This window comes from Peromyscus maniculatus, chromosome 12 (assembly GCF_049852395.1).
Source record: "Peromyscus maniculatus bairdii isolate BWxNUB_F1_BW_parent chromosome 12, HU_Pman_BW_mat_3.1, whole genome shotgun sequence".
NCBI lineage: Eukaryota > Metazoa > Chordata > Mammalia > Rodentia > Cricetidae > Peromyscus > Peromyscus maniculatus.
In genome coordinates, this window is record NC_134863.1 from 49,973,467 (window position 1) to 50,000,825 (window position 27,359).

The 27,359-nt window shown below is 37.0% G+C and overlaps 1 protein-coding gene across 1 annotated transcript in view; it reads right to left on the bottom strand.

The window, feature by feature from the left end:
* The window catches only part of Epha6 (EPH receptor A6), a 921,293-nt gene that overhangs the window by 137,901 nt on the left and 756,033 nt on the right, over window positions 1–27,359 (bottom strand). The window contains exon 13 of the mRNA XM_006981610.4: window positions 23,257–23,318. Within this exon, the coding sequence (XP_006981672.1) occupies window positions 23,257–23,318 (62 nt within the window). The remainder of the gene's footprint in view (window positions 1–23,256; window positions 23,319–27,359) is intronic.

Here is a 27,359-nt window from a genome sequence, read left to right on the forward strand (position 1 = left end):
CTGATTGGAAGGGTTTTCTGAGAGCTATACATAATAATGACTGCTATTCTGAAAGCTGCAGAGAGTTCCATCATACCCTTCCTCAGACCCTGGGGCACAGCATCCTCTAGATCTAAGCTGTCACTGGCATGTCACATCATCTCTGCAGCAACTCCAGCTGTTTTGATGGTTCTCAAGGCCCTCCTCTGTGAGTTGCACCCACAGACACATTAAGCTTTTCAATGTTCATTCTTCTTAGAGTTGAGGCAGCTGGCCTATGCTTAGAACAAATATTGGATTAGAGGATCAGGCTGTCCAAAGTTACCATATAATTGTCTGTTGAGTTTTAATTTTTGATAAATTTGCGCGGGTCCTAAGAAAACCAAAATCTTATACTGTCATTGCCTAACACTCTTCAGTGATCTTCAGTGATAGAACAAGATGCAATGTTTCCATCATGAGTCTGAAATTGTGACTCTCTTTTAGATCTTCAGTTCCACATCCTTATTTTGACTCACCTTTTTGTGTGTTCAGTTCACCTGTAAAACTAGTATCAGTTAATAGGCTGGGCTTATACAGCTTCCTCATCAAGGGATACTGACCTTTTTTTTTTTTTTTTTTTTTCCATCACCTGAGCTTTTCATGACAAGTTTTGTCTTCTAAGTGGCCTTTTGTATAAATACATGCCCTGGAACAATATTCATCAAAGTGTCTACTGTGGGGTAATGATTGCTCTGGTTGATAGAAGTCAACGTGAAAACCTAAATCAAGAAAGGTGATTGTACTAGAGAGATAGAAAATAATAGTCAAAATAGGTGAGATCATTTTAAAGATGATGGTAAAACAAATATGACAGAATGATCAAGAAAAGACTGTTATCATGGAGCCCATGAACATTTCTAAGCACATACCAATAGCTCAGATTAAGAATGAATTAGTTTTGCAAGAGAAGGGAAAGCCAAGGTGGCTGGAATCCTTTACATGAGGAGGAGAACAAGAGAGGACCTGAAGAGGATGACAAGGTAAAGTCAAAGAGAGTCACGAAAGTCATCATAGTTAAAAGTCTATTCAAAATATGAGGATATGTTGGAGAATTATTTAATAGTAAGTGAAGAATGATATATTCTTATTTTCATGTGGTCAGGGGAAGCAGAGAGATAAGTTTGGAAGTTAATAGGATAATCCAAGAGAAAGATCCTGGCTTGAATGAAGTTCAAGATTTATTTTAGAAGCTGGCTGGCAAAGCCTGTGATTAACTGGACAGAAGAGAGTACTGACTTAGGAAAGTCGATTTCTTCTATAGGACTGACTGAACGTACCTTGTCGTGTTCATCCTTACACTCTAAGGGCCTACCCCAGAACTGGCAAGTGATAAATACTCAAGAGATATCCACTGAATTAAACTGCTGAATGCATTTTTCTCTTAGAGAGAGAAGCCATTCAAATCCTCAGTAAGCAGTAAGATATGTTTCTTGAACTATTTTTTTCATAGAAAGTTAGATTTGTTAGGATTTCCCCCAAGAATATCATATGTGAACAGGCTTTGAAATGCTGATTACACTTGAAGCTATCTCTACTTTTAAAAGCAAAATCCTTTGACTATAAATAACAGATCCTTGCAGTTCTGGTACAGAGCTAGAAAAGGGGGAGGGGTAAATAGCATCTAATATTTCTGTTATATATTTTGAGGGGGTTATTATTGAAGAATCTTGGTAAAATAGAAACCATCAACAAAATAGACTTAGAAACTACGAAAGATCTGATTACCATAGTTTAAATCAATGTGTTGAAGCTCTTGCTGAAAAATGTGCAATACTCTATAAAAGGTAGATCTTTCTAGTGATTCATGACCTAGAAAGGTTAACTATCAGTGATAAGATTATACCTAGTCGATCACAAGCCAGTATTCTTGAGCAGCATTACTCAAATCATCCACCATCCATCAAACACATATTTATAGAGGCTCCAGTTCTCAGCACAAGGCCTTGATTTTCTACAATGAATAAATCACACACTTGGTGTAATAAGCACTATTGGATAATGACAGTGCCTTAAGGTCTAAAAGGAAGATCTTAAAGTTTGTTTCATATGTATGTTAGAGCATTTTTTTGTTCACTTACTGCAAGTTGCATGAAATGATTGCAACCTTTTAAATCATACACAGAGGAATTTTCTTTCAGGTATAAAGAATGAGGTTATGCTGTTTGCTGGAAAATGGATCATCATATTAACTGAATTAAAACAGTCTCAGAAAGACAAATTCAAATGTTTTCCACTGTTTGTTGGTCCTAGATTTTATATAGTTACATAAAGTTATACATGAACAGACAATATGAAAGTAGAAGCAAAACTGTATAGTGGGAGGGGGAGGGATAAAAAAGGAGGGAGTAGTAGGGACTAGGAGGAATGTGTTCAAAATATATCGTATACTTACAAGAAAATGATCTTGAATAAATAATAAAAATTAAAAACATTATGCAAAACCAAGCCAGATTGCAATAAGAAGGCTTAGCTGAAACCTGGAAAATCATTATATCCTAACTTTGACCTATGCAGTAAAATGGCTGTATGATAAGTGGTTTATAGGAAACTCATGCCATGTACTATAACTTTTGTCAAGCACCTATGGCCAATGAGCTCATGGACCCTAAGGGGGCTCTCTCATTAATATTTTGCTAAAGGGCCATGGCATCTGATCACATCCTGATAAAGATCTCTGTATTCATAGACCCATGAAGCTCTCAGTCTTCATCTAAGAAATGCCTTTTTGCAGTAGCTGCCAGTTAAGACCCAGACTCACAGCTAGTCGAAGTCCAGAGAACATGTGTTGGTGGAGAGCTCAGACACAAACGAGACATGCATATCATGCTTCTTCCTCTCAAGGTTCAGGGAACATCAAGAAACAGAGGGCTCAAAGAGTATAAAAGTCAAAGTCTGGGAAAGATCAGGACATGTCTTCTGGACATGATATGATTATTGCTCTCATGAAGTCACACCAGGTATGTTTGGCTATACAAGACCAGCAGAGTTAAGATTCCAGCAGGTATAGGGGAAGGGCACACAAGGTTCCACCTGTACCTGAGGAACTATTGGCAGCTGATGGCTGTTTGGAGAGGGAAATTATTTTTCTCAAGTAGTGTTGCCCTGTGTAGGTTTATAATGCCCCTGTTGATGGTCCCAGACCCATGAGTATATGGGCAATATTAATCAAACTTGGTGAGTTATGAAAGAGAATAAGACTATGCACTTGGGTCATAGGCAGGATCCTAGAGGAGTTGGAGGCAGTGAGTAGAGAATATGTGAGAAAAATAATTGTATTCAAGTATCAAATTCTGTGTGGTGCCCAAACGTAACTGATACAATTGCCATATAACCACTAGACCTAAGGCTCAGGGAAAAAAAAATCACAGACGGGGGTGGGGTGGGGAGATTCTAAGAATTCAGAGGACCAGGATGTCTGCTGCTAGATCGTGTTCTCCAGACATCACAGGGAAAATGAGCCCATAAAAATCTCAACAGAACTGAGTGAACAAGATTGGCAAGATGACAACAGGAGTTGACATGCCATCATGGAAGGGAAAATCCCTCATGGTTCCACATCTAGATGAAAAGGTCAATGGCTGTTGAGAGACATAAAAAAAAATCAATCACTTCCAGGGAAGGGAAGTGATAGTGCAAAGGTTGTTCAATTCAAAGGGGTTAGCCTGGGATACACGTATATCTGAGCAACAATAAATGGACTCAATTGGTTGCATACACAAGCATGTATATATACATATGTATTCATATATACAAATGTGTAACAATAATAATTAAAGAGACTATGAATTCAGGAAGGAGAGGTCATGGAAGGAAATGGAAAGAGAGGGAGATTCATGAGTACTGTAGATGCAGTGCTCATGTATGAAGCTCTCAAAAAGTAAAATTATTAAATGAAATGGTAATTCTCAAAGAACAAGTAAATCTATTATATTAAAGCAAAAGGGAAAGAAAGGATTGGCTTACACAACTGGTATATAAACTCTGGGAACTATATGCCTCTTTCTCCCCTGCTTCTGTGTTATCAGAGGCTAATGTGAGATAACAAGATTATAATCAGTTCATAAGAGATAAAAAGATTATGATCTGTGAGAGCATAGCAAGAGGAGTTATCTTTTGGCTTCTATAGTCCCTTGTTCCTAAAATATCCTCACCTATATTGTCTTTATGTTTTCCCTTCTTTTGTTTTGTTAACCATTTTTCTGCTGATAAATTCTATTTGGACTTACAAATGCACACAAAAGATGAAAAGTCATCAGGACGAATGTGAAAAATATTGTTGAGTAACCTTCTAGTATGAGTTCCTCAAACTTCATATGGTAAGATATGTACAAATGAGGGGATGCATGTTGCAGAATATTATTTTAAGGTGTGTTACTTTTGTTTATTTTGCGTTTGTTGAACTCTGTGAAGTTGTGTTACTGTGCCTGTCTAGAACACCTGATGGTCTAATAAAGAGCTGAATGGCCAATAGTGAAGCAGGAGAAAGGATAGAGGCAGGCAGAGAATATATATATATATATATATATATATATATATATATATATATATATATATATATATATATAGAGAGAGAGAGAGAGAGAGAGAGAGAGAGAAATGGAGGAGCCAGAGAAGGATGAGGACTCCAGGGGCCAACCACCCAACTACACAGCAAGTCATGGAGTAAGAGTAAGATTATTAGAAGTAAGAGAATGGGAAAAGTCCAGAGACAAAAGGTAGATGGAATAAGTTAAGGAAAGCTGGCTAGAAACTAAGCCAAGCTAAGGCTGGGCAATCATAATTAAGGATAAGCCTCTGTGTATGATTTATTTGGAAGCTGAGTAGTGGGCCCCCCAAAAGAGAAAAGAGCAAAAACCAAACAACATTTTGGCATTCCAACATGGGCTATATTTCCATAGGGCCTGAGAAAGCTGAACAACAACAACTAAAAGGGATACAGCTCCTTTAAGAGTTTCGGCTTAAGCCGGGTGGTGGTGGCGGCGGCGGCGCACGCCTTTAATCCCAGCACTCGGGAGGCAGAGGCAGGCGGATCTCTGTGAGTTCGAGGCCAGCCTGGACTATCAAGTGAGCTCCAGGAAAGGCGCAAAGCTACACAGAGAAACCCTGTCTCGAAAAACCAAAAAAAAAAAAAAAAAAAAAAAAAAAAGAGTTTCGGCTGAACATTTTCTGTGGGTCAGTGAGCACTTGAGCAGCTAGCACATTAAATAGAAACAAAAAACTAATTAAAAATTGCCTGCTGCAGTGCACGCATTGGTGTTCTAGAGCTCTAGGAAAGCTGAATGCAGTTCCTGGTCAGACAACCTCCTACAGGCCTTCAGTTTCATGCTTGGCTTTTATGACCAGAGAAGCAGGTGGAGACAGCTGAGAGAGCTATGCAGAGATAATTGTTTAAAGTTTGCTCATGTGGTCAAAAAAGACTAGAGATATGCAGTAAAAGAGATCCAGGCAGGAAAAAAAAAAACTCTACAGGTTTCAGTGTGTTTAACAATGTGCATAGGCTTAAGAAAAGGAAAAGGGTATAGTCATAAAAAATGAATAGTTTATGAAATAAAGTCTTTAAAGAGTGAGTAAAAGAAAAAAGCCATGTAAGATGGGAAATATACAGAAGGTCTGGATCCTGTATGTCATTGCGTTTATTTTGAATTTTTTGATTGTTGAAAGGCAAAGGACAGCTGCAAAGAGGCCTGGAATTGAAACAGGGACTGTTGAAATAAATCAGCCTATATACTATAGGAATGCCTTAACTTTTAAAATGTCAAAAATATACTTGTCAGATGGAAATAAAAAATGCTTTGGAATTTTGTTCCCATAGGAAATGAGAGGTTGTGGATTCCTTCAGGGTTAATATGGGTCAAGTTTGATCAGGCAAGACCTCCTGAAACTTGACAGGTGCTATCTATCAGCAAAAATTACTGCTGGTCTTCCCAGGATTTGGTTATTATTTCAAAATTTTCTCTCTGGGACCCTAAAGATACTTTTTTCACAGACAACAGGAAGCAGTATGGAGAAAACTATGCCTACATTCCCAAGAGTTAAGAGGTGTGGGTGGTCTTTGGTTATTTGGTGGATTATGAATGTTTGTTATCATTTAGGAGAATACAGAATATTGATACAAATTTAAAGTTATTTTTCTTACACTGTATATATGTTTCTACTCTTGTTTAAACAATTCTTGTATATTGATAAAAATTTAAGCTTTTTTGGTTACAGCATCTTGTATACATGTTTCTATTCTTGTTTAAGTAACCTATGCAGTTTACTCAAAAATGTACCATGAAGTTCTAGTTTTTGAAAGCTATTATTATAAACTATATAGGATAATCAGGAATAGAAGTTAGTGGTTAGTCATTTATAATGATCAAATTTACAGATATGTTAGGTATGTTTTCTAGGTTAAATAGATATATTTTAGATAGATAGATAGATGGTCTTCAGACCTTTCAAAGACCTACAGAATATGGCATTTAAAATATTTTGGTAACTTAAGGTTTTTCATGACAATGAGACACATCTGCTTGTGGCAGCACCAATTTACTTCAGAGATAATGGACACTGAAGAAACTCCTTATGGAGTTTGATTTCATTGTGGCAAGGTTAACCACTGGGCAAAGAAACTGCTTTTGCCTTGACTGCTTTACTGTGTGCTGTGCAGACTAGAAATGCAGGACACAGAGGAAAATGACTGACAAACCTTGCCAAAACAAGGCAGGACAGTCCAAAATTCCTGCTTCATAGAAAAGTCTGCCAGATAGTTTGGGCCAGTAGGCTGAAGATGGATGCCCCAATGTTGCAGAGGAACTCTGGGTGACTGTATAGGCAGCAACAAAAAAGCTCTCTTGTTAGATAATATTACATCCTCTGGGTCTTTGATAGAGTTGAAGACTAAATGGTTATAGTTACAGTTTTCCTTAGTTTTGATAGAAAGTAAATTAGGTGTAAAATTTTGGATTCACTAAGATAGGATAGATAGTGCATTATTTTCTCTGAATATGCTAACTACAAATGGACAGAATATTGTGAATGCAATCCTTACTTGATAATTGCTATTGTATATAGTCTTACTTTGTAGCTGGAGTTATCTCCAGTCCTGCCCGGGGCTGGCAGCCACTCAGACTCAAATAAACACACAGACACGTACATTATTTATAAACTGTATGGCCATGGAAGGCTTCTTGTTATCTGATTCTTATATCTTAAATTAACCCATTTCTATAAGTTTATACCTTGCCACATGGCTCTTGGCTTACCAGTACTTTACATTCTGCTCCATGGCGGTGGCTAGAAGCTTCTCCTCACTCAGCCTTCCTGTTCCCAGAATTCTCCTTTCTCTTTGTCCTGCCTATCCTTCCTGCCTGGCTACTGGACAATCAGCATTTTATTTATTAACCAATCAAAGCAACACATTCACAGCACAGAGAACATCCCACATCATTACTATGTTTAAATTAAAACTCTTTCATCTTTATTTAGACAAAAAGGGGGAAATGTTGTAGAATATTATTTTAAGGTGTGTTACTTTTATTTATGTTGCAGCTGTTTAACTCTGTGAAGCTGTATTACTGTGCCTGTATAAAATACCTGATGGTCTAATAAACAACTGAATGACCAATGGTAAGTCAGGAAAAAGGGTAGGTGGGGCTGGCAGGGAGAGAGACTATATAGAAGGGGAAATCTGGGAGGGAAAGGAAGAAAAGAAATGGAGGGGATCCAACAGTCAGAAGAGAAGGACTCCAGGGGCCAGCCACCAAGCTACACAGCAAACCATGGAGTAAGGGTAAGATTTACAGATATAAGAGAACAGAAAAAGCCCAGAGGCAAAAGGTAGACAGGATAAGTTAGGAAAGCTGGCTAGAACTAAGCCAACTAAGGCTGGGCAATCATAATTAAGAATAAGCCTCTGGGGATGATTAATTTGGGAGATGGGTGGTGGGACCCCCAAAGGAGAAAAGAGCAAAAAACAAACAACAACATATGAGAGCTTAGATCTGGGTCAGATGTAGTTAAAAGTGGTTGTGAAAAAATAGAGAAAAGTCTAGCCTGGGACGGAAGGGCTTAGGAGAGGTTGTGTTACCACAGGGATTTACAGCAGTAAGAATTGTAAGGATTGAGCATTTGAGGACCCGGGTAATGAACATAAAGACAGAGCTATATGACAGAAAAATGCCTTGAAGAAAATTTTGCTGAGGGAAGATTGTTTAGAAGGGAGGAAAGCATTCTCTTCCCATCTTTACAGTAAACTTTTAGCCCCATTTCCTATTGGAAGTTACCTCCTCTAACTGAATTCTGTGTAAAAGAGACTTTTATGGGTCTATCTAGGGACTTATGTGATATCTTTAAGAGAAATATTTGTGGGAAAATGCATTCTGAGTTCTAAACAGTCTATTTATATGCGACTTTGAAGAAGCCAGTCCATGGAGGACTACTTTTATGACTAAAGTTTAAAGCTAAAATCCAGTGCTGATGTGCTTGTGAATCAGAAAGTTGGCCATGCCATGATGATTTAGCATGTTCTTGAATCTCAAAATGAAACAGCTAGAATTATTTGTAGGTTTGAAAGACCAGTAAAATACTAAATGAATAAAATAAAAATCATTGTTTATTTTCTACTGAAAAGTCTGTTAATTTTTTTGTAGTTTCCCTATTGAAAACCTTAAAATGTTTATGAATGCTTAATAAATATCTGAAAGCCATTCTGTGGTAGTCATCATGACTTTTGAATTCAGGTTAGAAAGTTGTATTTTTAGTTATGGATGATAGAAGACAGCAGGAAGAATCAGAAATTTCAATCATGAAGAAACTAAATGTAATTTTTTTCTGTTCCTACAAAGTGTAGGAAGAAAAGCAGATATGGATTTGTGAAGCATGGCAGCTAGATTTTCGAATTACATTTAAGAATCTAAAATGGATTTGAATATAATATAGCTTAAACCTATCAATCTTACTATTAAACTTGGGATTTTTTCTTTTTAAACTTTTTGGTAAGGTTTTCATGAACATAATCTATGTAACTTATTGTATACAGATCTTATATGAAGCCAAGATAACTAAAAGTTGTTTGGGTTTGTATTTGGGCAGAGCATCATTGAAGTACAACAGTATTACTCTGGGAAGGATTTGTACACTATATCTGTGCATGTTTGCAAAGAACTGCATATCTAGTTATGTAAATCCAGAACCTCCTGTATAATTGAAACCTAAAAGGAAGACCACAGAGGAGTGCAGATAGGTATATAAAACATCTCTATTTACAAGTACAATTTTACATTGTATGTCAATCAATAAGTACCCCAGTCAGAATGGCTAAGATTAAGAAAACTGATGGGGCTAACCAGGTGTCCCTGGTTAAAAGCTGTTCTTACAGATGATATGGTTTCAATTACCAGCACCTAAATGGAGGCTCACAACCATCTGTCACTCCAGTTCCAGGGCATGCAATGCCCTCTCTGGCCTCCTTGCACACTAGGCATATACTTGGTGCACAGATATGAATGCAGATGAAACACTCATACATGTGAACTAATTTTAAAAAGGAGCGAAAGAGAAAGGAAAGCAATGCTGTTGAGGATGAAGGGAAAAGGAACTCCCGTCATCATTGGTAGGATTGCAAACTGGAGCAGCTGTGATGGAAATCAGTGGGAAGAATGACCAAAAAGTTGAACAGTATCTGTCATACAATCCAGGTATACCACTCATTGTACACAAAGGACTTGATACCATTCTTCAGAGACACCTGTTCATCCATGCTCATTGCAACTCTTTCATAATAGTGCCTCCTCCAGAAAATGAGTCAGCCAAGACATCTTAGGAATTAATAATAAAAATGCGGTCCATATACACAATAGAATTTTATTCAACTGTAAAGAAAGGTGCAACCCTGAAATTTTAAGGTACATGGATGGAACTGGAAAATATTACACTGAGTGAAGTGACCATGACCTGGAAAGACAAACGCAGGACGTTCTTTCTCTTTCTAATTTTAACTTTTTGAGGAATTCGTATGTGTGTACTATATTTACATCATTTCCTTGACTCCCTCTCAAATTCATGACTTTTTGTGCTGCTATCGCTAGATGCAGCTTCCCTGTTATGTCTAGAAAATACTACATCATAGCAGATTTTGAGGTTTTCAGACTCTTACAATCTTTGAGCCCCCTCTTCTCTGACTATCCCTGAGCCTTAGGTGTAGGTGATGTGTTCTAAATGCATCAGTTAAGATCGAGAATCCTATGGTCACTATTCTTTGCATTTGGACTAGCTGTGGGTCTCTGCAACAGTCACCATCTGATGGAAAAGGAAGAGAGTTACTCTCATGTGTATACAAAAGGATAAGTATTTAGAATACAGATAGAAATGATATTGTTTTAAGAAAATGGCAGTAGTGGGTTCTTCTCTAAGATCTATGACCTCTCTATTCATGGATAAATTGCACACATTTACAGGACCCTGCATGGATTTCCTGTTGAATAGGGAGGGACCTAGCTAACCAGGTGTTAGTTTTCCTCAAGATAAAAGATACTGTTTTACTCTGGGCAATATTTTATTGGACCAGTCATCATTATCATTTGTAGCTCTTACAACTAGGTATGATTATTAATTGCTTTTCTCCCTTGGCAGCTTGCATAGACAGCTTCTTGGGATACTATGAGCTAGTCCCAAGGGATGAAGTTTCTGGGTCAGTTCTGGCTTGATTTCCCCAATTTCTGTGTCTGAAGGCTGTGGTGTCTTCAGTCATAGCATCATACCTTCAAGTTCTAGGAACTGAGTAAGGACAATAGCAACATTGTCTCTTGTTTGGAGAGTCTCTTGGACTCTCTCTGTCCAACAATTTAAAGGGAGGGTCCCCATGTCTAGAACTGTTTTTTTTTTTTTGGTTGTTGTTATAGTCTATGGTTTTTGGGAAGAGCATTACGAGCCTGTGTGGCATAATTACATTTAAACTATACATACATATGTACATGCATAGAAAATACACACATACATACACACATATGCATGCACACACACTTTAAAGCAAACAAAAACAAAATATATCCTATGGCTTTAAAAACCATTCTTGTGTTATTTATCTATTTCCTCTCCATGTGTATTACACCCTACCTCCCTCTACAGTTAAAGTCTCCTTCCTTGGCTCCAGAGAGGACATTCTTACTTATTTAGGACCACAGCTTCAAGTATTAGAATTGAGTATCTAACTGAAGGCAGAAAAGTAGAAAACGACCATGGGGAAGAAGAGGAGAAAGAGTTCTAGAGACGTGTAATAATAGGATCAAGGCGCATCTGTGAAGGAGTAATGGAAGAAAGCAGTGGGGAGTACACACCCACGGGATTGGAGTTACCACCAATGGAGGGGTAATGCTTTCCTCAGGAGCCACAGAGTATCTAACAAAAACCCTAGTACCAGGCAAAGAATATCTTCTTTCATTTGTTCATCAGGGGATCAAATAGACCCTCCAAGACAATATAGAATATTGCTATCATCCTTACTTGCCTCCTAGAAATTGAAATTAAACCCTAATTCTTTAGACATTACATACTTTTGTCACAGAAGTTCGAGCAATCAAGCTTACAGTAACCTGGGAGCCTTATCCCTGAGAGCTAGCTATTATAATACCAGAAGGTGCTATGCAAGTAGCTAAAGGTAACATTATCAACATTCCTTTATAGCTGAAAACCTCTGAGTCACAGCAATGACCAACCTGATAAGATACTCTCAATGGTGCAATAGCAACACTTATGTTTTATGGGTAACCAAAGGGCTGCCTAGCTAGATTTAAGGCCCACTCAGTATTAGGGAACTCATGTCTTTTACTGTAAACCTTTCTAAGAAGACTGGAGAAGTCATATACTGCAGAGGAGAACCTATTACTGTTATATTGCTAAATGAATATAGCTTTCAACTATATTCTAAGTACTTACCGTTATGCCCACAGATAAGTGCAGCTTTTACCCTTCATCAGAGAGTCTTCTTTACGTAGCAGATGGGAGAGTGCTACAGAAATGCATAAGTAGTCAAGATATAGAACATAAGTGATGGTGGGGTTCCTAGTACAAGTGGGAACACAATCTCTACACCTAAGGTTCAGGGAACATCCTGGATGCAGGGAGGGCAACAGTAAAAGTTTGTAAGATTCAGAACACCAGGATGACTGGTGCCCAACAGTGTCTTCTGGACTTGATACAGATGTTACAACTATGAATTCTCAATAAAACACCTGCCTTCAGAAGACATGTACAGGAATACACCAGGCAACATGTCAGCACGGATGGGGAAAGTTTCCCAGTATAAAACTGCTAGATAAAGAGTTACAGATCGTCAGAGGATGCTAAGGGATCTCTTCAGGCATGAACTGCCTGGTGATTTTATCAACACTACGCAATCAGCCCTAACATATGAACACATGAGAAATACCAATTGGACTCAATAGGTTGTATATGTGTATAAATATTTCAAAGTAATAATTACAGAAGAGATCACAAATTCAAGAGGGAATGAGGATGATGCAAGAAGCATTTAGAGGGGAAAAGAAAAGGGTGGAAATGATATATTGTATTAGAGTTCTCATGTATGAAATTCAAAAAATTCAAATTAATAATCAGCAAAATTCTTACATGTAAAAGGAGGAATAGAAAGCAGACTAATAAAGGCTAATTTCATGGCAACAGGAAGAATGATACTACATATCACAGCACTAAAATTCTAATGAGACAATTTTGGGCTATTGGCTATTGATACTTTAACACTTAATTAAAAAACAAAAAACAGACAAGTATGAAAATGACACAAAGAAATCCATTATTTTGTATAAATTTAAAAATATATAAAGTCACCCAGGAACTTAAGATGTCAAAGAGAAAGCTAAGAAAGGAAAGATCCACTTCATCTAAAAAATAAGAGGAACCAGAAAAGTCAAGCCTGACTTGTATATAGGTTCTAGTACACCATGCTTTTCCATAATTGAATAATTATTGTCACAATAATTTTAGATCTTTTTATTGCTAAATTGTAACAGATATACTAAATAATAACATTGTTCTGCATCAAGTTTCACCTATTTCCTCTTAAAATTAATTAAGATAAGATTCAACTATAACTTTTATGGTTTGAAGCATTATTAGTGAATAAATGCAATTTTTTTCACTGTTGAACATAAAATGACTATGATACAGATTAATTTCATTCTTGTGCCTCTGCATGAATATAACCAGGCACACACAATTTTCAAGAAAAGTATTCTAATAAAATTCAGCTCTCATTATTAATAAATAACTAGCATAAGGTAAAATGCCATCTTTACTAGATTTATAATTTGAGGACATAAATATTTAAAAGATCCCTTTAATTTTTTAAATTAATATTTGCTTTGCATTTGTTCAAGGAGCACTTCAAATGACTCACATTGCTTTTGAAATGCTGATATGAGTGCATATGCATTATTAAATACTCATATTCCTGAGGTATATCTAGGTCTTTTTAATGAGAGAAAACAAAACCATTGATTAAAAAAAGGGAAGGACCGAATTGGAAGGCAATTATGAGATTCTTAGTGACATGTTCTGAAACATACAAGAATACTATTTTAGATGACTTTGTTGGTACTGCATTATATGCAGAATGTCCTTCTATGTGTTTTGTTATGAATAATATAGCATACTTAATAACTTTAAGAATGAAAATTAGAATGATGATTTCCAGGAGCTAAGCTAAGTAGATATAACTGGCTAACAGATACTGGGTTTCAATCATATTATTTAAATTTTTACCTAAAATTACATACAATAATACAAATATATATTTAAATGAAAACATACACATATATGTGTATTATATGAAGTTCTATCATTATGCTAGATTATGTCATTATGCTAGCTATAATAATAATTATATCATTATACAACTCCATAGGGTGATAATACTCCCCCAAGAGCCATAGGTGATTTAACAAAATCCCCAGTACCAAGCATGAGAAATCACTTTCCAAGTTGTTGTTTCAGTGACTCGCAGAGGTTTTCAAAACAGTATTTTTCGTTGCCCCTGGTTGCCTTTCTTGAACTTGAAGGTGAATCCTTATTGCTGAAGACACAATGTACTTCTGATACAGGACTCAAAGCTGGATCTACCCCCAAAGACTCCTTCCCAAGGACTGGTTTTCATTGTACCAGATGGCTATATGCAAGATGCTAAGGGAGGAAAGTATCAGTCATCTTACCCACTGTGATGCCTATGAAGCGCAACAAAGGATATCATGACAATATATTGCACTAAAGGTACAATAGTGGCGTTTAAATCTTGGTGGTAACTAACAGCTGTCTCAATGAACTTACAGCTCATTCGGCAGGAGGGAAATGTTTGGGACTGTAAACCTAGCCAACTATCTGTGGCTAGTGACTAGTGAGAGCATGGACCTTAGAGGGACATCTACTACGGTTGCTTTCCCAAATCAGTATAATTTTAACTGCATTTTAAATAGTTATCTGTTGTTGGTATTTCACTCATTTTGGGGAGCCTGCCATCCTGCTCCCAAATCAATCACACATAGAGGCTTATTCTTAATTATGAATACCTGCCTGACCTTAGCTTGGCTTAGTTTCTAGACAACTTTTCTTGACTTAAATTATCTCATTTACCTTTTGCCTCTGGGCTTTTCCCATTTGCTCACTTCGGTAAATCTTACTCTTACTCCGTGGCTTGCTGTGTAGCTGGGTTGTTGGCCCCTGGAAACTTCCTCCTCCTCTGACTCCTAGCTCTTCTTTCTCCAAGATTTCTTCTGTTTATCCTCTCTGCTTGCCAGCCCCACCTATCCTTTCTCCTGCCTTGCTATTGGCTGTTCAGCTCTTTATTAGACCATTGGGTGTTTTAGACAGGCAAAGTAACACAGCTTTACAGAGTTAAACGAATGCATCATTAACAAAAGTAACACTCCTTAAAATAATACTCTATTGCACTTATCCTTGTGTGCACAGGTGAGTGTATTAAAGAAGCTTCATTTTGGAACAGATGGAGCTCATTGCAGAATCCATGATTGGTCAAAATGTAGAGACCCACTAATAAGAGGTACTCAGTCCCAAATTATACATGCACAATGTAACTTATGGCTCAGGGAACCCAGTGGAAGATGGAGGCAGAAAGATTGCAATGGCCAGAGGACTAGTAAGTCTTCTGTGAGATTATGTCTTATAGATATGACAAAGAAGCTACACCCATGTTATAAAATCTAAGTTGTCAGGTTTAGAGACAGAGTATTCACTAAAGTACTGTAAAACTTATTTGTAAATTCATCGGTGTCACCAAAGAGATACTGTCTAGGGATGGTGGTTAAAATGACAATTATCATGAATGTATTCCATTAGCAAAGGCAGAAAACCCTGTGACATTGTGCTTCTGGGTAGCCTTATTTAGGATTTCCTCACTAAGGTGTGATGTATTGTATCTTTAAACCAAAAGCACATGTAGTTACACACATACCCACTCTCTTTTCTTCACACCCACCTGAACTCTTGACCATGCATTCCCCACTGGTAATATGTATCAGGAAAAATGTCCACAAGAACCCCAATAGCATTAGATTTATGAATTTGGAGCAACATAACAGCCAGCCACCAGCACTGGAAGTGGGTTGCAATCTTGTACTTAGTTGTGCTACAACTCCTTCATAATAAAATAGCAAATTGAAGTGATTTTCAGACAGTGTGGGAGACCAAAGGGAAATGTTTCTGCCTCCAGTAAGCACAGAAGGCTATTAATGAGCCATGTCTGGCTCCCCCACCTCGCAGTACATTCAGTGACTGCCTGCTTTCTGTGCTCACAGAAGTTGCGATTATCAAATTCTAAAGCAGTGGTTGGAAAAATGACTTAGCTTTTCAGAGTTTATGGGCCATATATATACTTAGATATTTTATTTGTGGTTGGCAAGGAGAATTGAGTGCCCACTGTTGACATGGGTTTATATGGTACACTTTGAGCTCCTGGATAAGAGTTATGATAGCATGGGGGGAGCAGGATGAGAAAGAAGGGTAAGATGTTAGTGGCCATAGTTGCCTTTATTCTTATTTTTGTCTTTTTGAATTTTTTCAATATATTTTGAGACAAGGGCTAATTATGTAGCCACAGATGGCCTTTAACTCATGGTAATCCTTCTGCCTAAGTTTCTGAATTGCTGAAATTACAGGTATGAGCAATCATGCCCAGATTCTTCTTGTGTTTTAATCATGTAAACATCTTCATTTATTTTGAAGAAAAATCCATCATGCTTATAGGCTTTTGAAAGTATTTCTAATATTTACTTAAAAAAAGACTTGGATTTATCTATCTACTTCTACAATTTGCTATCTTAAAGTTAATAATTAATTTCCCCTTTGGAATTTATTCATTGTACCTAGTACTGGGTTACATAGGTACAGTTTCTTACACGTATATAAAGTACACCGAACTATCACCCTATATTCCCTCTGGACCTCTCCTTTTCCTCTCTTCTCATCAGTTCAAATTTTCCCTAGACAGCTTCACATTGACTTTTATGTCACATATACAGATATGATTTTATGTATCTATGTAAAATCTAGGACACCTAAGTTTGAATAAGAATGTCTCCCAGAGGGTCATATATTTGAATGCCTAGTTACCAGGGAGTGTCACTATTTGACAAGATTTGAAGGATTAAGAGATATGGCTTTTTTGGAGGAAGTGTGTCACTAGGAGTGGGCTGTGAGGTTTCAAAAGCCCATGTAAACCAAGAGTCTGTCTCTGCCTAAGGATCAGGATGTAGTTCTCAACTTCTGCTCAAGCATTTGCCTACATGCCACCATGATTCCTGCCATGGTGGTAACGGATTAAGACAGGCTGATATCCAGAATATATAAAGAACTCAACAAATTAGACATCAAAATGCCCAACAGTCCAATTAAGAAATGGGCTATAGAACTAAACAGAGAATTCTCAACAGAGGAAACTCAAATGGCTGAAAGACATTTAAGGAATTGCTCAACATCCCTAATCATCAGGGAAATGCAAATCAAAACGACTCTGTGATACACCTTACACCTGTCAGAATGGCCAAGATAAAAAACACTGAAGACAGCTTATGCTGGAGAGGATGTAGAACAAGGGGAACTCTCCTCCACTTCTGGTGGGAATGCAATTTGTACAGCCACTTTGGAAATCAATATGGCACTTTCTTAGAAAATTGGGAATCAATCTCCCCCAAGACCCAGCTATACCACTCTTGGGCATATACCCAAGGAATGCTCAATTATACCACAAAGGCACATGCTCAGCTATGTTCATATCAGCATTGTTTGTAATAGCCTGAACCTGGAAACAACCTATATGCCCTTCAACTGAAGAATGGATAAATAAAATGTGGTGCATATACACAATGGAGTACTACTCAGCAGAGAAAAACAATGACATCATGAGGTTTGCAGGCAAATGGATAGATCTAGAAAAAATCATCCTGAGCGAGCTAACCCAGACTCAGAAAGACAAACATGGTATGTACTCACTCATAGGAGAATACTAGATGTAAAACAAAAATGACTAGACTGCTATTCAGAACTCCAGGGAGGCTACCTAGAAAACAGGACCCTAAGAAAGACACAGGGATCACCCAATGACAGAGAAATGGATGAGATCTACATGAACAACCTGGACATGAGTGGGGTTAATGAAGGAAAAGGTTCGAAGGAAAGAGAGCTTAGGGGAGTGGGAAATCCCAGCTGGATCAAGAACAGAGAGGGAGAACAAGGAATAAGAGACCATGATAAGTGAAGACCACATGAGAATAGGAAGAAGCAAAGTGCTAGAGAGGTCCCCAGAAATCCACAAAGATACCTCCATTATAGACTACTGGCAATGGTCAAGAGAAAGTCCGAACTGACCTACTCTGGTGATAGGTTGGCCAAACACCCTAACTGTCATGCTAGAAATCTAATCCAATGACTGAGGGAAGCAGATGCAAAGATCCATGGCCAGGCTCCAGGTGGAGCTCTAGGAGTCCAATTCGCGAGAAAGAGGAGGGATTCTATGAGCAAGAATTGTTGAGACCAAGATTGGAAAAAACACAGGGACAAATAGCCAGATGAATGGAAACACATGAACTATGAACCAATAGCTGAGGAACCCCAACTGGATCAGGCCCTCTGGATAAATAAGACAGTGGATTAGCTTGAACTGTTTGGGAGGCACCCAGGCAGTGGGACTGGGACCTGTCCTTAATGCATGAGCTGGCTGTTTGGAACCTGGGGCCTATGCAGGGACACTTTGCTCAGTCTGAGAGGAGGGGACTGGACCTGCCTGGACTGAATCTACCAGGTTGAGCTGAATCCCCAGGGGAGTCTTTGCCCTGGAGGAGATGCGAATGGGGTGTGGGCTGGGGGGAATGCAGGGGAAGGTGGCGGGAGGGGGGAGAACAAGGGAATCCATGGCTGATATGTAAAATTAAATTAAATTATAAAATAAAAAATAAAAAAATCTCTGAAACTGTAAACAAGTCACCAATTAAATGTTTTTTCTTATAATAGTTGCCTTGGTCATGGTGTTTCTTCATAGCAATGGAACAGTGACTAAGACACTATATGAGAGAAAAATGTGATAGTTGCCATTCTGAGATGACAATTAGTTTAATGTGACTATCTTAAGTTGTATCCAGTTTTCTGCAAACGGTATACTTTATTCTTGTCTGTAACCGGAAAAGCTTCACTGGCTATGCACCCCACATTTTAGCTGTTGCTTTGTTGACAGACACATCAGTTAGTTCTATGGCTGAACTATTTTGAACAGCGCTGCAATAAGCACTGATGTGCAAATATCTACATGATGTACTGAGTTGGAGTCCTTCAGATAAATACACAGTGGGTAGAGTGGGGTTATGATGGTTCTATTTTCAGGTTTTTGATTAAGTTCATATTGATTTCCATGGTGGCTGGATGAGTTTATGTTCTTACTAGCAGTGTATAAGGGGCTCCCTTCTGTCCACATCCTTTCTATCATTTGCTATTTGTCTTCTTTATGAATGCCATTATGACTGGGGTGAGATGAAATCTTTTTTTTTTAAATTTGAATATCCTTTATTTAACGAATACTGTTACTAATGAAACCAGGTATGACTTCTGTGGTTATTGATTCATTGGAAGATTCATTTCCAGGTTACATGGAGATATTCTGGTGATTTTTAAACAGAGTGAGGTACTCTCCACACATCTATCCAAGGAATGGTCTCAGTCACGTTTGGATCACCACTACCTAACCTGTACTAGATAGGATTGTATTCATTAATGTTTGTGACAGAGATGAGTTTTAAAAGGCCATCATATTATTGCTTGCATTTTAATATTTGATTCATATAAAATTTAGGAGCCAAAGGCATGGCTCAATGGTTAAGAGCAATGACTGCTCTTACAGAGAACCTGGGTTTGATTCCCAGCACTACTGTTCACAACTCCCAGTAACTCTTCTTCTAGAGAATCCTGTGCCCTCTTTTGGCTTACCCAGGTACCAGTTATACAAATGCTGCACAGACATACATGCAAGCAAAACAAACATATAAACAATTTTTTTAAAAAAAATTTGAAGGCTACCTTATAATCCTTTTTTCTTTTTTAATTACTAATTGCATGGCCTAAGGCAGGCTTCTTGCTAGCTAGCTCTTATAATAACTTAACCCATTTCTATTAATCTATATTTTACCCCATGGCCATGGCTTTACCAGTCTGGTGGCATCTTGCTTTTCCTTTGGTGCTGGCTAGTTTCTCTTCACCTCTCCTTTCTTCTTTCTGTCTCTCTCTCTGCATTTTCCACCTGCCTCTAAGCTGCCTTGCCATAGGTCAAAACAGCTTTAATTATCAACCAATCAGAATGACATGTTCACAGCATACAGAAAGACATTCCACAGCACTTCCCCTTTTCTGTCTAATCAAAAAGGATCGTTTTAACTTTAATATAGTAAAATTACATATAACAAACAGTTATCAAGCAAGAATTACAGTTACAGTATCTAATCTATTTGTATTTGGAAAAATTAAAGAAAATATTTTACCATTGAGCCTACATTTGTGAGTCTAAAGTTTCATGTATAATTTTTTTTATCATAACCAAGGAGAATTATAACTATAACTATTTAGTCTTCAACTACATCAAACACTCCAGAAGGATATAATATTACCTAAGTAAAGCTTTGTAAGCAACTTCCAAAATTCTGGAAATGGCAGAAACAGCTGGTTGCCTGGACAGTCACCCAAAGTTCCTCTGTAACATTGGGGCATCCTTCTTCAGCCTATAGGCCTAGAGTCTCTGAGATGCTTCTCCCTGTGTCCTGCAGAATATCTGGCAGTCTCCTCTGCAAAGTAGGAACCTGAAGGACCATCTCACCTTGTTTTGGCAAGATTTAGTGGTCATTTTTCCATGGGTCTTGCATGCCCAGTCGATACAACATTTTATCAAGCTGTCCAGGCAAGAACAGTTTCTTGCCCAAATGGCTGACTTTTGCTATAAGGAAAGCAAACTCCATATGGATTTTTTTTGATGCCCATCATCTTCTCTGAAGTACATTGGTGCTACCAGAAGCAGACATGTCTCAACGTACAAAAAAGTCTAAGTTCTTAAAACATTTTAAATGCCATATTCTGTAAGTCTTTGACGTGTTTGAAGATTACCTACCTAATTGAAATAAATCTATGTAGAAAACTTAAGGTAGTGTTTTTTTGCATTTCTTCAATGGCTAGGGATAATATGTTTACTAGCCATTTGATATTCAACATTTGAGAACCATCTCTTCACTTCATTAGCCCCTTTATCAAACAGGTTATTTGATTTCTAAATCTTTTAGACTTCTTTGTATACTTCAATGTTATAATTTTTACTAATGAAGCATGCATATGCAGAGGCAATGCCCACCACATGCAGAGTTGACAGTGCCTTACAAGGAGAATCACATATCAACTCAATGAAGAGAATTCACAGCCGAGAAAAGCATCACTTCTGGAGTCATGAAGACTTCCATGTGGACCTTTTCTTGTAAACTTTACACAAGTCAATAAAGTTCTTTTAACAACTGTAGGAGGAAGGTACTTTTCACTGTGCTGTTATACACATGGACTAGAAGAGACCCAGGAAAGGTACTATCATGTCTAAGGACCCACAGCTAATATGAGGCAGAGCCAGGATTAACAGACATAGACATCCAAATTTTCATAGTAGTATTAATGGTAGCCAACAACAATTAAAGCTTTGCTTCTTTCTAGACTGTCAGTTACCTATACAGTGCATACTTAGAGCTGAAAAAATGCTAGTTTTGAAAATTTAACTCAGGAAATACATCATTTATAAGCATGTGATATAGGATGTCACATCTTTTAATTATTGATTCTTTGTACATATTGGCTGAAGACCAGCTCTGACCTGTTGAAGGGTTCTTGGGGGGAGGAGTGAGGAATAAGGAAGTATTATATAGAAATATAGACAGAGATGGTGAGAAAAACAGAGACACAGGAAAGCTTCGGGAGGTCCCTGGGTTGATACCCAGTTTCCTGGACTTTATTCACAATGGGCCTTTAATACATCAGCAAGGGGAGGGGCAAAAGACCTCTCCCGTCCAATGTCAAGGTATAAAGTACCAACAAGTGTAGATACTTTGAAATACCTGGCAACAATGTCCTTGGCCAAATCATCCTATTATGCAGCCCTGCTAGGTAAAGCAAGCTCAGACTTTCTGACCTTAAATAAGATCTTACTAGGGAGCTTCTGTGGGATCCCACACATATTGTAACGTATTCCTTGTTGAGTAGAATAAAAGTTTATCTGAAACTAACATTTTCCACCTAATTTTCTTTACCATCCATTTGGTCCAGTTTTTAGCAGTAATTTAAATTGAATGTCTGCTACATTATTTGCTGTTACAGTTTGCTTTGGGTAGTTGTTATAAAAAATGTAAAACCAACCTATGCCAAACATTACTAGATAATGAATCATTTTGATATATATCTGATAAAAATATGTTTGAACAAAAATAATGAAAAGACATAAGTGTACATGTATTTCATGCCCCATACGTGTCCCTGATTTTATTCTAAAATAATTTAGAACATTTACAGGTAGAATATTCTGAAATGGTCACAACAGAGAACAAACAGCTCATGTCCTCAACCTATGAATGTTGCCTTAAAGAGCATGCTTGGTCAAGAGTGTGTGCTGTGGATGTAGTTTCTATTTATTACAGTCTGAAGATGATGCTGAATTCAGCTTCAGGGATTGAATCTGGACATCAAGCTAAGTCACAAGACCGAGACATCATCCCCACCAACATTGAGAGCAGTTAGAGAGGACAGCAATCAGGCAAAATAAGTGGAAATGAGAACACGGGAGACAGACAGATGCAAATGGAAAATATCTAAATAGCACGGGACAGAAAATGAGGTGGCAATACAAAGAAAGACAACACATTCTAAATGGAAAAAAACTCAGCCATTTCATAAGCACAGATACTAGTTATGCCTTTGGTTGGATTTGTTAAAGAGTTCACCAGCATGCAAATACATCACCTCTCCTGGGGATAGAAACATCTACTTATATTACATATTTTTATATTTCATTTCTTTTTCACTATCCATGTGTGTTTTCCAAGCATATTGTGGTGCTTTAAAACTTAACACGTGATGAATACCCTTTGAAAAATGATGTTGAGACTTTGCTAGCTTTAGTTTGTTCCACTATATATTCATGTGAAGTCATCTTAAACAGAATGAGTTTTCGATTTTTATTCTAAAAGATATCACTGCTAAAGGAATCTTATTTGTTCTTTTCCTCTTTAAACAGCTGAATGAACATGAGGGACAAAATTGGCAGAATTTGGGACAGCAATGTAGGCTCAGTACTTTAGAAAATGCGTAAAATGTCACACTAAATTGGTAAATACGGCTTCATGAACAGCTATAAGTGGCAACTGAATTTTATTTTTACTTTTTAATTGATAGAAGAATCATTTAGTGTATATATATATATATCATTAATATGGCAAATAAATTTATAGGAGAAATCAATTATATTATTATTATTATGTATGCATCCTGTCCCCTCAGTAATGCTTTAGTGCATCATAGAACCAGAGAATTGCACTCAGAGAAAATGCTGCCTTCTCCACGGAAAACCCATACATAACATTATATAGAAATTAACTCATGATGAATGATTTCAAGTATGGATCTCTGAATAGCTTATTTAAATGGCACCAGGAAAGAGCACCTTACCCGCAAAAAGGAGTCGAGGGATCCATTCTCCATGTACTCTACCACGATCATTACTGGTCGGCCTAAAAGAGAGCCAAGAACACACATTGTTAGAGCAATTACAGAGAGATGTGCGGCAGGTAGAGATTTCTAGCTGCCATAGCTAACTTCTTTGTATTTTTAAAAGGTGAACTTCACTTTCCAACCTCTTTTATGAAAGTGTTCTCATATGTGAATCTCCTTTTTTTTTTCTCTATAGCATTATTTCTTTTTGAGTTCACAAAAGGCAAGGATTACAATCTGAGTTACAAAGGAATTAAACATGTTTTTACAAATGTCTTGTGATTGTTTGTATAGAGGGTTGTGGGGTTTTTTTTGTTTTTTTTGTTTTTTTTTTTTTTTGCCCTCTAGTTTTTCCATAAATGACAACCAGGACACTGAAGTCATCATTTAAGCAGACACCGCTTCTGTTTTTACAGTTGTGGCATGGCTTCCATGATGTTGTAGCACTTTTCCCCTTACTTAGAGTGGGCAGATCTGAAATTATTTCTAAATCAAAGCAGAAAGGAGAAGTTCATAAATCCTCTTTGATTACTTATAAAAGATCAGACATAGACTGCTTTTAAGGGATTTCAAGCAGAATAATTTTCAGCAGATTGATGAATATCACACACCCATGCCTGGTCATCTCTTTATTGGATACAGATTTGATCAGCAGAGAGCTGATGGTAATGCATGAAAAACAGATAACTCTGACTTGTAGTCTAGTGCAGAAGCAAAGATCAGAAACGGAGCATCATTTACTTCTCCTTTTATCACACCAGTTGTTACAGTTCCCAATACATCTCTATTAGGTAGAATATTTGACATAAATAACTTTGATTTGTTTCAAAGAAAGGAATGTATTTGCTCTCTCCCCTTGCACAGGCTTAAAAGATAAAATTTCAATTGAGTGGAAAATGATATTTACCTGAAATAGGAATCTATCAATGCTTACTTTTTCTTTCTACATTTTTTTATTTCTGATTATAATTCTTGATGATTCAATCTGAATGGCACATTTTGAGGACACAAAAAATTGATCTGGAAAGAACCTATGCCAATGCCAAGGATGAAAATGTTGGACTCGTAATTCAAGTCTTTTTTCCTGAACTCAAAACCTTGCAGGTTAGAAAGGGTAGCCATCATAAATTGCTTCAATGTATGCAAATGCTAGATTTTACATTTGAATGTATATTTTAAAGAAAGATGAGCTAAAGGTCAAAAGGTGCAATAAAACTCCCAATTTATCATGCATAGAATTCAAACCTAGGAAATTTTCCATTTGGAGAGAATATTAACTCATGTTCTGTAATGACCCTTAAAGCTATTAATCTTATCCATATGAACAAAGAACTTTATCGGCAATTCCAGAGGTGAGATGATCTGTCAGCACTCTCATGGACAGGGATCAAGAAGACCTGGTTTGAAGCCTGAAACCTTGTCACTCTGCCCTTTATTTGTCCATTGGTTTCAGAGAGCCACGAGGTAGCAAGCTAATGCCAACACTTAGGAAAGTGGAGAAAAATCAAAAGCTATTTTTGTATCTCAACTCCAAATTCTAAGCAAATATTCACGTTATGAATACTAAGGAAGAATGTTGAGTTACTGCTATGGGTACCTGAATTATGCTCCCTCTGCATTTTTCATACCTCTGTAATAGTTCCTGACCACTGCTGTCAAGCATTCATTTTAAAGTATATAATTTGAGTTTTGTTAGAATCAAAGAGCTTATAAACACTTCCTTGTATTGCTACATCCCTATGACAGAGATAAAGAAATTGAGGGATAGAAAAGTAAAGTATGTTTCTTGAACCAAAAGCCAGTAAGGGGCAGTATTAGGCATCACATCTGGTGCTTTGGATTATTGAACTTTTATGGTATAGCTGCATCTCAGAAGAGATGTGTGGATCATATATCTCTAAGTCTAGTCTGCCTGACCATTAACTCCAGTGAAGGACATTTTTCTAACCAACACTGTCATCCTTGTTCGACCAGCCATCTACTACTTTCTCTTGTTCCATTTTGCTATTCATCAGTCACAGTTATTTCTCAACTTGCTCCTCTCTGCAATACCCCCACAATGTTCCCCCCTCCAGAATTTAAACTCTGCATATCCTTGCAAGCCTTCATGCTGACATTTCCAATAGATCACCATCACTGCTATTGTGTATGCTATGATATGCTCTGCTTGGCCTTTGTCTTGCTTTGTCTTTTTCCTGTAGAGACTTGTATTCTCATTCACCGTGATTCTCAAGGTTGATTACCATAGACAGGAGCTTAGTAGGTGCTTCATAAAATCAATTTCTATTTTCTTACTGATTTCACTATCCTTATGAAATCAACACTGAATTATTTCAGCAAGATTCCTAACTGTGTGAATACAAGGTACTCTGGGCTTAGTTCTAGTTAAAACTCTTTTGTAGGTACATTGCGCAGTCTTAAAATCCAACAGCAACAAGTTTCACTTCTCATTTAGAATGATAAGGAATTAGATGAAGACTCCCCCATTTCTTGTGAATTAGAAACTTTTTTTGAGCCATTCTTTTACATTTTATGCAGAACTCTCAGTTGAGAGTGGCTGAACTGAAGAACTGTGGTGTTTTTTTTTTATACTACTCTTAGAATTTAATCTGTAATTTATTTCCTAATGGTTTTCTACAGGAAATATGTAGTTATAATGAGAAGGTTAAAGGCAAACTTGTAGTCCCTTATTACATCTGTGAAAAAAATACATACAAATGAGGGAACTTATGAAAATTCAGATGCTATTCTTTTTTCCATTTTAGGTGAGTGAAGCTTTTTTGGTACACATTCCCTCTTTGACTTGCCTTTTCAATGTGCACAATTACATATGTAAATCATATATTGTATATTCTAAGACTATGACTGCTCCTAGAAGATATACTTGGAAGTAATAGATTCATTTTCTAAATTTTCAAAAATATCTGAGCTCATTTCCTTTAGTAAATTTGAGTCTGTTGCCCAAATGCCGCATACCACAGCATCATCCTAGTGGCTGAATTGTGTTACAGACAATAAGCATACTCCAGGATGCTTTAACCTCAGTCGGTTCTCAAAATTACCACTTAATTTAAGAATGTTCATTGGTTTGATGTTACATCTTCCAAACTATCAAAGTTATCATTTTCTAGATCATAAAATATATAAATAGCCAGATGTTGTTATGGATAGTCTTAACTACATAAAAATCAAAATCTGAAAAATCACTTACTTATGTTCTAAAGATAATTACAAAATTCCTTTATCATCCTTTTCTATTAAAGACAACAACAACTATTTTCTTTTGGTTAGAATATATATGTGTGTTTATGTACACATGTCTATACATATGTCTACATATTATATATACATACATACACACACATACATATATTCCAATACTTCCCAACACCTATAATGACTGATAAAGGAGGTTTGCCGAATCTATATGATCATAAGACTCTACTATTCTCATGATGATATTAAAGAAAAGTAAACAAAGGCATCCTTTAACTTTCTTATAAAATTCTCAGAGAATACTTGGCTGGTGAAATAGGTTTTTTTCAGAGAAGATTTGTGAAAGATGAGGATTATATAGATTTGCCATTTTTATATAAGTAATGAGTCTGTGATAGATGTGGTGTTTTGAATCAGTTCAGCAATTTCTAATGTGCAGCCAGTAAAATGAAGAATCGAAACAAATCTCAACAACCTCAGAACTCTATTACAGATTTAAATCATTCTAGTTTATTTAACATTCGATCATGTCTATATTCTGTCTACCAGGTTATAAACTTGCAGCAATAACTTGGATTGACAGAGTGCCAGTATTCTTTCTACCCACATGCAGTTCAGTACTTCTTAAGCTGGTTATTTCAACTATTCTTCTTCCTTGCTATCCCTAGATAGGGAATTACAATTATAATCTCCTCTTGGTTTGATAATAAATGAAATAATTTTCTTATCCGTGTAATGCTTTCCACAGATATGGGTAATACAAATCTGAAAAGATATAATATATTAAATTATTGTTTTTATTCACATGATAACTACTAAAATTGGGAAACCATTTTACTTTCAAA